The sequence below is a fragment of the Agelaius tricolor genome, unplaced genomic scaffold, assembly GCF_023055355.1.
Source record: "Agelaius tricolor isolate 1412-34295 unplaced genomic scaffold, bAgeTri1.0.p SCAF_1, whole genome shotgun sequence".
NCBI lineage: Eukaryota > Metazoa > Chordata > Aves > Passeriformes > Icteridae > Agelaius > Agelaius tricolor.
The window spans coordinates 36,562,673-36,579,199 of NW_027269261.1; the positions used below are offsets into that span (position 1 = coordinate 36,562,673).

General features: G+C 35.9%; 1 protein-coding gene across 1 annotated transcript in view; it reads left to right on the plus strand.

The window, feature by feature from the left end:
• The window catches only part of TTC27 (tetratricopeptide repeat domain 27), a 113,457-nt gene extending 97,397 nt beyond the window's left edge, over positions 1–16,060 (plus strand). The window contains exons 16-20 of the mRNA XM_071429905.1: positions 2,148–2,313; positions 8,328–8,525; positions 11,993–12,104; positions 12,710–12,810; positions 15,816–16,060. Coding sequence (XP_071286006.1) covers positions 2,148–2,313; positions 8,328–8,525; positions 11,993–12,104; positions 12,710–12,810; positions 15,816–15,938 — 700 coding nt within the window. The 3' untranslated portion in view covers positions 15,939–16,060. The remainder of the gene's footprint in view (positions 1–2,147; positions 2,314–8,327; positions 8,526–11,992; positions 12,105–12,709; positions 12,811–15,815) is intronic.
• The last annotated feature ends 467 nt before the right edge of the window (positions 16,061–16,527 follow it).

Below are 16,527 nucleotides of genomic sequence, written 5' to 3' on the forward strand. Positions count from 1 at the left end.
TCCTCCAGAAAAATTAATTGTGATGAAAACAGACTCCATGCTTTGGTTTACCAGAAAAACTACTCTGTGTGCCAGGAGGTCTTTGAAATCTAGGTCTCACATTTCTCAGAATAAACTGGGACCGGCCCTCTGTCCTTTGTATGAAAAATTGCTGATTTCCAAGACCAGATAATGCATTTGTACTGCCTACTGTTTCCTGTCTGGGTATGAATTTACTTAACTGGTTAAGGATACTCCATCATTATGTGATTGGTTAAATACACAGGGGATTTGTTTTGAGAATCTAGAGGATTTTATTACATAGCAAGCATGATGATTTGTGGAATACTATTTCCATCCCATCCCTTCAGTATCTTGACTACATTTCCATCTTAGTGGCATCTGCCCTCCTGATAGCTTATTAATTTTCAGGAAGGTAGGGGAGATGATACAGACTAACCCTACAGATGGTGGAGAGCAGTTGCAGAAACAGTACTATCAGAGAGCTGTGGCAGATCCCAACTTCCATTGTAGCAAAATCCACCAAAGGAACAGGACTGTGTTCTTTTCTAATTGAATCTAGTAAAATCAGGGTCTGAAATCCCTTAGTGAGATTGTTAACAGGAGAAAACTCGACTCTTTGCACATTTATTCATCAGCATCACATCTATCAATATATGAGAAGAGAGAGAAAAGGGGAGTGGATATGGGAAGATCCTGCATGTGGACTGTTCTGCTCTAACTATGCCAAATGACCTGTTCTCCTTAAATAATTTTGCTCTATCAGTCCACTCTCTTTGTGTGTATTTGATAACTCAATATCATGGCATTAGATTTGCAGTTATTTACATTTTTCCCTGACCAAGCTATTTCAAACTTCTAATGAATGGCCTGATCAACTACTTTGATATTACATTGTCTTGGCTTGTGTTTACACTCTCTTGGACCCTCTTTTTGAAACTCAACCAACAGTTTCTTTGGGCTGTCTGTCCTTAGAGAAAACACTTTCAACAACTTAGTAAAGCAATATAGAGCAAGTGAACTGCATATTTTGATAACAGGCCATCTTTATATGGTATTTATTAAAAAGATATATATTGTTATGCCTTACCAAAGAAGCTTAGGAAAGCTCCATTTCAAGTCTTAATTTAAAGGAACACATTCCTTTGTGGTTTTTTACATATCATGACTGTCAAACTGAGAGTGTGACTGTCCAACTTCAGCCTCATGGAAAGAAATGTATCATTCCAGTTCTCTAGCAGGGTTATTTTAAAGTTTCAAATTTATTGCAACTTTTTGCAAGTAGTATGTTTAAGGCTTTAAACAGTAAACTCGCAAACCTCACCAACACATGCTTCAGACGGCATGTTGTTATCTGAGGATGGCTTTACCGCTCTCCTAAGGAAATGGTCAAGAGTTGACTGCAGTGGATGCATATGAAAAACTAAAGATGCTTTGTAAGTTGATGATGATTTTATAGGTATTGTGCTGTCCAGCTTTATTCCATAACACTTTCTCCTGTCAGTATGAGATGGGTTAGATTGGAGAAGGACCCTAGTAGTGTTTGGGGCCATTCTGACACATTTGTACTGAGCAGCACAGCATCAGGGATCAGAAGGTGTAAGTAAACCTTTCAGCTGACCTAAGGATAAAAATGTTTCAAAATGATGGGCTTCTGTGCAATGGATATGCATGTTTACCATGGGCAAATGTTTAAAATAAATATGATTAAATAAGTCAATACCATTCTGCATCTATCATGAACTCAGTGATTTTTAATTTTTTAATGTGTGTTAAAACTGCAGCATGAATAAGATTGTTTTCTCATGGTTCCAGATAAAAATTTGGAAAGGAGAATATTGACATAGATGGCAAAATTATGATACATTTTTGTAAAAAGAATTAAAAAATACAAGAGCTAAGAGACGTTACCTAGTTCGAATTACAGAGTGTACTGTTGTGTATGAACTAATATAAAATAGTTTGCAAGAGAGATTAAGGAATTATCAGTATTGTGAATTACAAGCAATAGCTTTTGCATGGCACTGTGTTCTAAATGGGATTTTTTAAATGAGCAGTTTTTTAGTTAGACACAGTTAGCTGTGCCAACTGATTTTAGTGTAGAAATCTTCTGTAATAATTTATATTATTCTTTTATTTTTGATTAGGATCAAAGCATTTCGAACCCTCCAAGAAGCTCTCAAGTGCAACTATGAGCACTGGCAAATATGGGAGAACTACCTTCTCACCAGTACAGACATTGGAGAGTTTTCAGAAGCAATTAAAGCTTATCACCGGCTAATGGACTTAAAAGAAAAGTACAAGGATACACAGGTGGGGAAATTTTCGTATTTAGTCATCCTATATGTTCACTAATTTTTGTTCAGAGACAGAGAGATTGATAGCTGCTGATAGCTGTGCTCTCAGTAATGATCGTGCACATGCCAATGAGGTTATGTAGGCAAGTGATTTAAGTTTTGGAGAGTTGGACTCTAAGAATAAATATTTCAAATTAAACTGGACAAAACTGAAAACCTTTGCATCCAGATGGCATCAACTTTGTGAAAGCACATGTGTGAGCCTTGCAGTTTCAAGACCTATTTTTATATAAAACGCAGTGCATAATCCCTTCTTTCCATATTGTTCCTGCTTATCTCGGTGTCAGAAATAATATCAATTGTTTAGTTGAAAGAAAGGGAAGCTTTTCCCATGTATTGGAAAATTCCACAAATGAGCCTTTGAAAGTGAACTGAATGCATTACAGTCATAATATTGATTCTTAATAACCAGAACAAAGAAAAATAAAAGAGGTATTTTGCTCATCTTTCACTGTAGTTCAGTTCAGTTAAATTTTGTGTTTGTAAATGTGTGCTCTGGACAAAATCCAGAAAACCTACCTTAACAGCTTCAGCTGGGATGCTGCCTTGCCTGAAACCAAGTCCTGAACCTAGCAGGGTTTTGCACACTCAGTGAAAATAGCAAGGTGAAGCTGAAAGGCAAGCCAAAGAATCTCTCGAGGAGAATAATAAAACACCTTCAAGAGCCTTTGCAAAATTAGCAGATCTGGTTGAAGAGCTTATGGGCTCTTAGTGAGATTATGTAGTACCAGGGTAAGAGGAACCAGCTGCTGCTGCTCATGGATCTGAAGACTGTTTTGTTTCTTGTCCCATAAAAAGAGAAAAAGTAGCTTTCCTGGGAATTTGAGTCCAGTGATGAGGAGAGAGAGCAGATAGAATTGGTTTAAATTGTGGAAGCATTTGGTCATGGGGTACAGGGCTGTTAAATACTTTTTTCACGTTACTTTTTAATAACAAATTGTACATGAGTACAATGCTTATTACTAGTAAAGCCAGTCATGCCCAGGATAACATTCTGTATTAATAAAATCTTTCAGGTTTGGTATAGCTAAACATTAAACATGAGCACCGAAGAGTGTCAATGGAAAACTGTGTTATATGTGGTAAAGATTAGTGTGTTTGGCAGCTAGAGTAGTACCATAGTACTGGTGGGGCCTGTCATGAGCATCTTGTAGATGATTGGCTTTTTTCAACTAATTTTTTTCTCAATTGCTACTTAAAATAGCATTTTTAGGGGTGGTCTACTGTATTATTTAAAACAGACTGACAGCTGACTAGGAGTAGAGGTTTCTACATCTCTTTGCCCATTTGAGGTATTTTGAGATTATACAGATGCCTATTACTGTTATTTGTCAAATTTTATGCAATATATTTTATTAAAGGATTTGAAGATACTGCTTGTATTAAATTTCTATTTTTGTTGCATAACTTTTTTAATCTTGTTCTCATACAATTTTTATAACTTTTAAAGAAGTATATATGGTATCTTTCCTAAATTATTTTGGCATCTTAAAATTAACTTTGGCTTCTCATATGTGAAATGTTTTATGGGTTTCATTGTAACTTCTAATACAGTTGCCTAAATTAGGAGGATTTTACTAGTTGCCAAGAAAAACCTCAGGGCCTGATTAGAGAATTTCAGGCTTGAAACAATTATCTTACAAGAGGAGAGTATTTCTGTAGCAAAACAAAAAAGCAGATAAAAATAAAAGCTTCTGCTGAAATTGTTTACAAAGTTCACCATTAATTGGTGAGCCTCTCCTTTTTTCCAACTGGACTGTTTGGAATAGGGATGATCTATAACCATCTTGTGCAATTGTATTTTGACAATCTGAAATAATGAACGTGAGTAAATGAAAATATACACCATTGTTTCCATTCAACATAGTATGATCTTCTCTCAAGTTATATTTATTACTTGTAGTCATCATAGATTTTAATTGATAGACCACTAAGCTACATGGCATAATGGTGAGAAACAAGGTAGGAATTCTTAAAAAAATAAATATGCACAGGACTGGAAGAAACAAGTTGAGTCATGGATTCCAGTTCTTTGTGAAAACCAACTGCTTTTAGCATAATCATTGCTGCAGAATACCCCTTGTGAGACTGAATGTATAGATTACGAGTGTGCAATTGAATATACAATTTGAAATGCCCTTGATTTCTGTAGCTACATAAGACTTTAATTTTATTTCAGAATAGCATGAAGTCATATTTTTATATCACTGATTTCTTCTAATAATAGTAAAGCATTCAGATTCCTGTTGATGATTTCTGTTAGGCCATTGTTGTCCTTTGTGCCAGTCTTCTGAATGCAGTGCACGGATTTGGGAAATTTTTCTTCTGTGCTGTTCTAGTTATTTAACAATGCCATCCTTGTGGCAAAGGTTCTGAGATCATGATATCATGGAGCTTGAAGATATGTATGCACAGATTCTACAGATAGAATTGGACAAGGAAGAGGAAAAGGGCTCTTTATAAGTGAGCAACAATGCAGTAAAAGATTGCAGCAAATGACAGTTTCAAAAGTCTCAGTTTGCTAAATGTTTGATAAATGTTAAAAGCACGCTTTCTTACCTTCCCTCCTTACCGGTTCTTAAAATTCTTCACATTTCCATGTATTTTTTCATGTTCACAAAGCTGAGAAATATACCTGAAAAACCTTCAATATATGTGTTATGTAATAAAACAGGCTAACTGAATTATCCATATTTTCCATTAGTAAATCAGTCACTATAAAGTACACAAGGAGAAAGCCTTACCTATTATAATCATCAATTTGGTCTCTGAGTTATTGATATGAGCTAGTAAATGTACCTGGAAGGTTTCTGCAATTCCCGGTTATACTAATTTCCATCACGTGTGCTTATGGAGGCGATCAACCTTTTTTACTTGGAGTGTTGCAGTCTTCTGAATGACAGAGTTATTTTGTGGTTGGAAAAACTGTTTCAATACAGTATTTCAGAAACCATATCTTCATTATATGCTGTCAAAGATTATGAATACAGAAGTATGGACAAAGGATTCCGCTTTGCTATTCTGTGCTATTGAGATTCTAGCAAAGTTTTTCTGGTACCCTTTCCATCAAGTACCATCCTCATTTCAGCAGTTCATGTTGCCAAACCATTTCTAGCTAAAGGCCAAAAGAGCATGTTCCAAGGGGATCTTGAAAAGCGAGGGTAGGAATTAATAATTTCTGGAGCTCTACTTCATTTAAGTAGCTCACTAATAACAATTGTCTTTATTATCAAATCCTTAGTTTGGAACGGAATAGGGAGAGATCACAGACTGCAAATTTGTCATTTTGGATCGGTTATCTGAGGGTTCTCATCTTTCTTGGGCACTGTCAAGTTTGATTAGTATTAGTGAAGCATCTGAAAATGGTTTGACCAAGAGAATTTTTATATGAAAGGAGTTGTTTGGAGAACAATTGTGAAATGAGAGTAACTGATGAAAATCACTGCATTTATAAATTACTTGGTTTATTTCTAAGGTTTTGTCTCACAGTATCTTTTGTTCAGTTTGTAGTAAACACATTATTCACAAAAGCAAAGGAGAAGGAGGCATGCAGATGGTGTGATGTCATACTAAATGTGAACTCTCTGGTCATATGGAGCCCAGTTCATTAAAAGAGGCATGAAGAAAACCAACCAACCAAAAAAATCCTCTACTGCTTGTTTGGGATCTTGGCCCAACAGAGCATTGCTCTAGTAGTTTAGTGTGTATGGCAGTTTAAAATCTCTCAAAGATACAAATTTTAACTTTTTTGGCAACCTAAATTGCAAAACTCTGCTACACTGCTAATACAGATCTGGATGATTAGTACAATTCACTTGCAGTTTGAAATAACTTTATTTAACAAGTGTGGACAACCAAGCATTAATGATTTATTTCTGTTTAATGGACCTTTTAATCTGGGTCTTGACACTAGTTTCATTTTAACTGCTGTAGTGCCAAAGCTTACGTGATGGATTACAAAAAAAGGAAATGGATTATTGTGATAGAAGTGTAAGTAAAATCAAGACTCTATGAGAATAGGGCTAATTTTACAGTTGCTACATCCTACTGATTAAGGAAACTCTTTTTTTTTTTTTAATGTACAAACAAAATAAAACTTTTTTTAAAAAAGCTTTAAAACTTTTGATGATTATATATGATATTCACATGAACTAACATTTGGACTTTGATTAACAGTTTTGTTAAACTGAGAAATTGATTGAGAATTCATATCTCTGTGTGTGAATCCTCAGGACCAGTTCTGGTTCCTTGTCAAAAGAGAACATAGTTTAGTGTTTTCTTGCACCGATGTTTTTTTATTACAGTGCTTTAGTAATGGAAATATCAGCACTTGCTGATGTTTTTCTAGCAACTTATTATAGAGGACCTGGTTAATGGTGGGATTTGGTGCCTTATATTCCAAATTATGAATATAAATTGGACTATTAATAGTTCATTGTATTTTCTGTTATCTTAAGTGAATTTTAAGAGATCTTGAAGGAACTGCCAGTTTGTCATATCATTTTATAAGGAATATGAGTGACTGTTGTGGTTTTGGGGGGACAGGAGGGGAGCTGTTTAACTCATGTTCAGTTGTTACTGTGATGCCATTCAGTTGTTACATTGATGCCAACCTGGTTCTGAAAAGATACCAGGTAGATGTTTATTTATATAGTTATCAGCCATTTTGATTGATTTGGGTTGTTCTGACGAGAATCTTCTGTATCTGATAAAACTCGTTATTTTTTGGGATGCATTGTAATTGAGTCATTCTACAGAAGAAAAGTTATTTTAGGAAAATGACATATCACAGGTGCTAAACTGGGTGTGTTTTTATTCTGAGTGTCATATACTTTGATACTGTCATAATTTTTGCATTACTTTCTGCCAGTGAACTGCATCTTGATTTGTGAGGTGTTTTTGTAAGGTTTGCAGCTATTCACAGGTCATCTTTGAAGTTAGTTTTATTACTGTCTTGATATTAATACTGCTGTGTGAGATTTCATGTTGTTAGTGTCACATGAATGTGACACTAACACAAAATGTTGAAGCAATAAAGTTGCCAAATTACAGGCTCACAAGTCAGGAAGTACCAGCATGAAGGTGTTTGTGCAGCTTTTACTGGCCTAGCTTGAATGCAAGCCTGATGAAACTTCCATTTTGTTTTCATCCTTATTTCTTCCCCAGTCGCTGTGTCTCCTGCACTGCACAGGATGGGTACTACTCACTTGATAAACCACAGCTTTTCTGGGGTTTATTCTCTTCTAATTCATCATATAATCTACTGCTTTGATTTACATTTGCTGTTTCCTATTTTGCTGAGGAGAAACTGAGGCAAAGTGACTCTGTTTTCTAGTTTTCTGTGTCCAGTTTGGGACAAAAAGACTGGAATGTGTTGCATTTTTTACATGCAAAATCAATCTCCCACCAGCAGCTGCATGTGCTCAGCATTTCTGCAGGTCAGATCCCACATTCTCAAGCCAGTGATTCAAAAAGTATGGCCACTAATGAGTGTTTGTTGGAACTGATTTGTCTAGTAAATCACCAGGAGTGCATTAAAAACAGATTCCCAAGGTGGTATTCCATTGCCTTCCAGTTTCCATCTTATCCACTGTACATCTTTCACTTTTGCAGGTTGTTAAATAGAGGTCCTGTAAAAAAGTGTCTTCCATTACCTGAATTAATTTGGCTCATCCTATTTACTGATCTTTTTATAACTGTATTAGAAGGTGAAAATACCTATAAGATATTTTCTGCCTCCATTTCCTTTACCCAAATTTATGTCTTATATTTTTGACCTCTTCACCCACACCAACGTAGAATCTTATAGATGAGGTTTAAATCAGTTGAATTAGTCCATGTATTTCTTAGTAAATTCTGTACTTGCCATATGGCACAATCATTAATAGAGACCAAACATTACAGATAACGTTATATATACTGATGTTGATTTGAGTTGGAATAATAACTCTCTCCTGCTGCTTTTTTAAGGTGCTGGCTATTCTGGTCAGAGCAGTAGTGAATGGTCTGGCAGATCGTGCTGGAGAGGTATCAAGTGGATTGAAGGGGAAACTGCAAGAGCTCTTGGGCAGAGTCACTTCACGAGTGACAAATGATGGGGCAATCTGGAGACTTTATGCCCAGCTTTATGGAAATGGAGAGAATGATAGTAGTGAAGATATTGAAAAGGTAAGAACTATAGTGCTATAGTAGAACATGCTCTTGTTCCAGACCTATTTTGCTTTAGTGTTTTATAGGCACATTGTCTTTTCTTCGGGTTCCTACAGCACGCATTTTTGTTACAAAGGAGCAAGATGTTTTACATCCGTTTTCTTGGACTTGAAAAAAAAATCTCTTTTTTACCAGTGTTTCATTTCAAAACATCCTATCACATCCTTCACAGCATATGTGTATGGTCCTGAATTAGTATTCTGAAACTTTTCTTGGCAACAGTCTAACATCTATAAAAGTGGTATGAGTTTTGGCTTTTTTTAAATTGAAATATTTGATTCAGAAGATAGGCTATTACAGCTTCTGAAAAAAAAAAAAAAAGGATCGTAAAGGCATGATCCAGTAGCAGTATAAGCCATCTGTGTTCTTTGTAATCACTAAGGGAAAATGCACGTAAAATAATCTACGCCACAGAGTACCCAGAGTAGAAATTTTTTGTCCTTAATTAGCTTAAAATGGAATTAAATAATAATACTTAATCCTTAGTCTGTTGAACCATTTGTTTCTCTTTACCCATCACTGATTTTGCTATGTTAGCTTCCATTTCTTGTCCTTATCACTTCCCAAGGAATTGAGTCCTTATCACTTCCCAAGGAATTAAGTTGATTGCATTTCCAGAATAACCACTCTGCACTGCTAGAAGTGTTTACTTTGTTGTATGCTGGAGCATGCTTTGCATTTGATATTAAATTTCAAAAAGTTCAAATAGCCTTGCACAGTTCAAAAATAATTAGGGTCATCAGATCTTCACTGAAGTTGAAAATACACAATGTCAGCATTCAGTGTATGTTCACCAATGGGGGTACACCTTTGGCCTGGGCGAAAAATGCCTCTCTGGAGGATTGCTTAATATCAAGCAGGGAAGATGGTTAGGCCTATGAATTGTATTCCTGTGGGCTTAAATTTATAATCATTTGTGCCTTGCTCATTGTCTCTTTGTGCTCTGCCCTGTGAAGAGCCTTGTTTAGTCATTGTTGGTGTCTATTATACCTCCAATTCCTCCCTTTTGTCTTCTCTATTTTTCTTTACAGACGAAGAGTACGAGGGATTTGGCCTATTTAGAATGCAGAAATACAGATACTGCAATATCCTGTAATATATCCTCAAATTCTTACTCAGACATGCAAAGCAGCAGAGGCCCTGTCTATACTATGAATGTAATCATTTCAGAATCTGGTTACATCATGGTATTTTTAACTAACCCAGTTAAAAACATGGATTCAATTTGTAGAGTATAGACTGTACTTTAACTATGTTTCCTAATCAGGCTGGTTGTGGAACACACAGTGTAGCTTGCTTGTGAGATGGAATGATGTTTATAAATACTTAAGGTATGCTTACATGTGTATGCAAATATCCTGGTATGACAGTACCACAGATCCAGATCATAAAAGAAAAAAACTGCCTAAGGCCACAGCATGTATTAATTTACAGTGTAAAAATTAATTTGCAATGCAGCAAATAATCACTGATTTCTGATATCATGTTATGAAGTAAAAATGATAAAACCCGTATTTATTGGCTTTACTGCCACAAGCAGCATCATGGGTCAGTCAGATATTAAGTGACTATAACCATATCTGTAGAAAAATTCTACATATATAGTTCGGTTTGCCACCCGCATTTATTAGGGAAAAGGTCAATGAATTCTAAAAGGGCATTATTTACTATACTGTGGCATCAAAGGACAAAAAAAGATGGGAACAAATCTTTAAATGTGTCATGCACCTCCTTACAAATATAGGGTTTGACCTTTATACCTTCCCATTCTGCACCTTATTTAGTGCAGGTTTAATTATCTTTAACCAGTTTTGTTCCTAACATTGAATTTGAAAGAACAATCTTGTATGTGTGGCTATTTTCAAAGAGTGTCTTGGTTGCTGGGGGTTTTTACTTTTCTGTTCTGCTGATACATCTGATGCCACATTAATCACTAGGGTCTACAGTTAAAATTCACAGCAGCGCTTTGTAAATTGAATCAAAGTCAGTCAAGGTTTGCAAGTTAGGAGTGTAAAATTACTGAAGTGTTGGGTTTGTGGTTCTGTTTTGGGGTTTTTTTCTTTAGCTTGGCATATATTTACTCTCACACTTCAGTGTATCTGAACTGCCACCTCATTCAGTACTTCTTTCTTCCCTACACTGGATGCAGTCTAGTCCACACCTTTCCCACTGAGGAATCTTTCCAGCCTTCAAGTTTGCTGCTGATCCATCCCAGGCTATGAATCCCTTCTGTTCCTTGAACTTTCCCCAGCTCATAACTGTTTCCTTTCAGGATAAATCCAGGTTCCAGAAGTGCAAATAAACAGTCCACAAGACTTTGAATTCTTTTCCCTCCTTGACATCTGTCAGCAACATTCCCCCCCCCCCCCGAATTTGCTGCTCTGACTCAGACACATGTAGACTGAAATAAGACTGCTGCAAAAACTGTTGTTCCTTCTCTTGGAAATTCTTGCCTCTGCTTGCCAGAACTACTACCAGTTATAACCTAGGTTATTATGAAAAGAAAAGTAATTCACTCTGATTTGACTTACTATCCCTTTATTGCCATTTACAGCAGCATGAGCAGTTCAGTCATCTGTGCCATTGTGAGAGAAGGTGGAAGCTTCTGGAGTGACAACCCTCACAATCAGAAGTCTTTACTGTGCTCATGTATATGTCCCACACTGAAACTTTTTTATTCTTTTATATTAAAATTAAAATTTTTATTCTATTTTATTAAAATAAAAAATTTTATTCTTTTATATTAAAATTAAAATCTCTTTAAAAAGGTTACTGGAGAGTTGTCACTGGACTAAGCCATGTAACTTCTGGCATGTATTTGTTTCATGTTTTTGATGCTGTAGAAAGAAAACAAAATTCAAAAGCCAAAATCAATTTCTTCTGCTAAAATTATTTTACTCCCCTTAATGGGATCCTCCTTCCATATTGTTTACATTTTTTTATCCTGTTCACACTGAGAACCAGAGCAGTCTGGCAACTAATAGCTACATCTATAAATGCATATTTCCCAAGATTACATATACAGGAAGAAAGCTTTGATGTATTCACTTAACATTTTTTAGATATGAATTTGCTGTTTGAAGTGTGAATGCAAGTATTTTTCTGTTTTTCATGTGCATTTAATTATGATGACTTGGCAAACATGGGTCACATCCATCAGTCTAGACAGATTTTTAAAAGATAAAAATTAGACAGATGTTACTTTATATGCTTCTCATACTTGAGCTGCAGTACTGGTGAAGCACATCTGTGTTACAGCTGGTGCTTACTGCTGCAGAGGAGGACACTACTCCAACTCACAGGAAATCAAGTATAGTAAAGATAGATTCATTTTCTGGATTCACCACTAATTTTGTAGATACTTAAAACTATTTACTTTCCTAGTTAATTTTCTGACATTCTAATAATTTTTTTCCTCCTTGCAGTCACTGCAGTATCTCACTAAGGCACATAAATGTGAAATTCAATCAAGTGATTGGGAGAAAGATGTTTCTTCTTTTAAGGAAGTGGTGAAAGGAGCCATAGAGATTGCACATGGTATGTTCTCCCTTTTATTTTTCATGAAGATTGTAACAAATATTTATTAAGCTTAGTAGCAAAATAATACTCTACCTATTGTATTTATTCCTACTACTAGGAGTGCTGTAACAGAGATTATCATCCTGATACTGCATACAAAATATATTTGGAATGAGGCAGAAATTGTGTAGGGTGAGTCAGTAAACATATGACTGGTAAATATGGAATCAATTAATTTCATGATCTAGCAACTTCATAAAGCAAGTGAAAATGCATCTACAGTTCATCTCAGTCCTCAGATCATCAGATAAATTGTTTGATTGAGTATGCTAGTCAGGAAATGAATGAAACTTACTAAGATTATTCCCTGTTCTGTGGTACTTAGGTTTAAGAAGGATACAGATACCTGTTGTGTTTAGAGTTATCGTCTCAAAATTACTTGGCTTTTTTTTTACTTTTTGTTTTTTTGGGGGGGGATATGACATTTAAAAATGTCTGTGGAGGGTGTGTGTCTGTGGAGGGTGTGTGTCTGTGGAGATCTTTAATTAAATCGGTTTTTTAAAGATTATTGCTAGAGTGGTAATGCTTTTTCGTTTTGGGGTCTTTCTGTGTTTGGATTCTAGTGGCTATAAAATGCAGCAAGAACAAATCTAATCATCAGGAAGCTTTGCAGATACTTTCTTCAGCTCGGCTCAACTTACGTGGCTTGTCATCCAAGGCAAAGGTAGGAATGTTTGAAAGGTAGGAATTTTTGTTTGAAAGCTAGAAATCTTTGTTCTGTTGCCAGAATTTCTCTGTTTTGAATCAATTATAGATCAAATAATACCTGCCTGTTGCAGTGCATCATCAGGTGATGTTCATTTCCATGCTGTTGAGGTTTCCAGTTTTAAGTAAACTTTTATTTCCCTTCTTCCTGCTAGGCTTTGTTGCAATACTAGTCTAAGAGACAGCACTGACATTTTAGAGTAAGGTAGAACTTGATTTAAAATGTTGGACAAACTGAATTGTACAGATTTGAATTTTGAAAGCAATCAGTCATTTCAAAGACCTGTTTTTAATGTAAGTAGTCATGGGATAAACTGGGCAGTCTCAGAAAAAACGGATATAAACCTGCAGAAAGGACCCAGATGTATCAAGATGTATTCCTTTGCATCACTTGGGGTGTTTTAAAAAGAGCTATTTATTAAAAGACAGAACTAATTTTTAATCTGGTTCTTGTGGATACCCTACCAATTCAGATGTCAATTACCTGAAAAAGTCATCATATTTGAATCATACATTTTCTGTTAAAATACGCATCTTGTCTTAAAGAGGGATTCCTCCTGCCTGTGAAGTTAGTAACTGTGAATCACAGAGCTGAAGTTTTATAATGTGTGCTTGTGCTACAAAGTGTTGATTTGTCATCAGTGTGCTAAACTTGGCTCATTTTCTTTTAAGTTCTTTAATTTTAAGGATAAAAGCCTAGGAAAGTTGCATAAGCAAACACAAGCTGGATCTGTAACTCAGCTTTTAGATACAGGTATAGGTAAGACTTTCAAATGTGTTGAAAAAAGAGACAACATATTTTTGCTCTTACTCACAAAATATGATTGTGTTTTCTTTAAAAAAGGTGCACAGACTGAGTATTACTGTAGAGAAAGCACTAAATTACGTACATTATATGAATGCAAGTCCAGGTGGTTTATATTATGAAAGATCATGTCTTATCTGAAAGATTAATAATATATGACTCTAGTAAACTCTATTTCAAGTTCCAAAGGCACTAATTAAATGAACCTCTATATTATTGGCAGCTAATGATTTTCTGTTACTTCTGAGAAAACTGTCATATTAGAAATGAAGCATTTTATGTGAACTCACTGGTTTTGCGTCCCATCCAAGGTGTCATCCTACTTTGAATTTGAAGTAATATTGAATGTTCAAAGTATGTTGTAATTTAAAAACTCAGTCATCTTCTGTCAGATCCTATGCACAAACAGTTTAGCACTGTTTATGTCTGTCCAAGCTTGACTGCATCTCATTTTACTGCCCTGGGAGTCATTATTAGTGTGAGAATTTTTTTTTTTATTTTTAAATTCAGCTGAATAAAGCACTTTAAAAATGGGCTAAGAACATACTCACTAGTTAATATTTCAGGAGGAATAAAAGAACAGTGAAAATAACTGATAAAAGATAAAATTCCAAAATTTTGTAGTCAGGATATGCAATTGGAACAAATAAGTAGAACAGGTGAAACAATGTCACTGCTTCCAGGATCTCCATCTCTTGATGTTTGAGCTCCTGTGTGTGTCAGACTCATGAAGCACCCACAATCTGTCAAAGGCAGCAGATGTGCTGCTTCTGGGCTCTTTTCTGCACAGGGCCTGCTAGGCAGTCACATGCTGTGGCAAATAGCACAGTGGGCACTCTGGTTCTTGTCCCAATGAACCCTTTGGATCTGACATAATTTGTAAATGCATGAAAGGTGGCCACTGTTTTGGGGAGACATAGGGCACAAAGCCCAAAGAATGATGGTGCTTGAAACGTCCCCAGGCTGTCTCTAGCTGAATAGACTTCTCTAACTGTGTAGAAAAAAAATTAAAAAGAGAAAATAATTATATCATTCTGATTTATTTACCTATCTTACCAGAAATAGCCACATTTTTCTGTCACACTCCCGGTGTGAAGTTTTTGGGCTGAAAATCAAAGTTTCTGCACTTGTAGCATGAATATGTTCCTATTGTTGTGTAAGATGTTCCTTATTTCAGTGACAACATTGTTTTGAGGCATGGTGAGTACCTTAGTTCAAGCCTTTTAAGTACATTTTTGTTTATATACATATCTGTATTATCCCGTTATGTTTTGATGTACTGATTGTATACTGATGTACAGATGTACTCCAGAGCAACTTTTGTTTTCTTGGTTTATTTTTGTCTCTAAATGTAGGCTTTGTGATTGTGTCAAATGAAGTGTGAATCACTCTCCCTTTACATAATGAAGGGAAGAAATATGCTTGGGTGTCCCCCCTTCCCCATATTTCTGTGTAGCAGTACCTCACATAGCCTCAATATTAAATAGATGAAGATTATGATTGCTCATGAGTTAGCTGCTTTTTTTTTTGTTTCTAATAATGTCTTAAAATCTTAAAGAAAAATTTTTATTACTCTGTAGTGTTTTGTTTTCTCTGGTATAACTAGTTTCACACAGGTGAATGCCTCCACCCATGCATGTCTTCACATCAAATGTGAAAAAATATTTATTTGAAGTTTTGGAGAAAATGAAGAATATGAAACTGGGGAAAATGGTCATTAAAATTCACAACCAATTTGTCAGTAGGTGGGCTTATACACTTCAGTGACAAAATGTGAGATGCTCTTCTAATTTAAGTTTCATGAAAAAGTCCTTTACTTTCAATGGAATGAGGAGTCAGCGTAGGCAGTCAGGTCAGAGCAGAAGCCCCACGTCCACAGGAGGATTTGAACCCTTTTGGCACAATACCAGGTGTGTGGCTCAGATTTCAGGTCTATATGCAGGATATGTGTCTGTATGTGTGTATAACTTCTGTTTATTAGCCACAAAATGGCCTTTTCTTTGAGAGAGATACCATCATCGTTTCCAAAATTATGAAAAGCAGTCTAGAGATCATGAGCTTCCTGTGTTTTGTCTCTCTCCTGAAGGAGAGAAACTGTATATATTTTTTAAAGGTATTTATTTATAAAGTGCTTACAAGTATTTCTTTTTGTTGTGCAGCAACTTTTCATAGATGTAACAAGTAATGAAGTTCACAGTGAGATAGCTGATGAGGTGACAGCTATGGACAACATGATTGCTGAACTCCAGGAGCTGAGCAACCAACTGAGAAACCAGTGCTGACATATGGACCAAATTTTGGGACAGGATAATGATAATGATATGTTTCTTTTGCCACCACTTTTGCTGATGAAATGGTAACAATTCTCAGGCAACAACACCCTCAATAAACACTTTTCTGTACAGTGCTGTTCTTGTGGTCAGCTTTTTTCAAAGTTCCTGCTGCCTTTTAAGATTCTTTCTTACCTGGTCCCACTGTCTTACGAAGTTGCATGTTTTGGTTCTTCAGCCCCAGATTTCCTAGAAGAGAGCTACTGATGTTTGTAAGGTGATTATGGAGGATTAGTTCTGCCTGCTTCATCCACCTTGGTGCTGGGATGCTGGAGGATGCCCCACCCAGGGAAGGAGCAGGGGAGGTGCTGGTCTGGAGGAGATGAAGAAGCAAGCAGCAGAGGTGGGAGCTGAGCCCAGCCAATTTCCCATTTTAATTCAGTGTTAATTGCTTACAGGGTGGGAGTGGGGTCTTGAGAGCAAGAATTTAGTCTTTTTTGTTCTTCAGGTAATACAGTTAAAGTAGAAGGCTGTTTGTTGCATTAGGATTTGCAAACCATTATTACTTAAAGCAGTATTGGTTTGTTCAATATACATAACT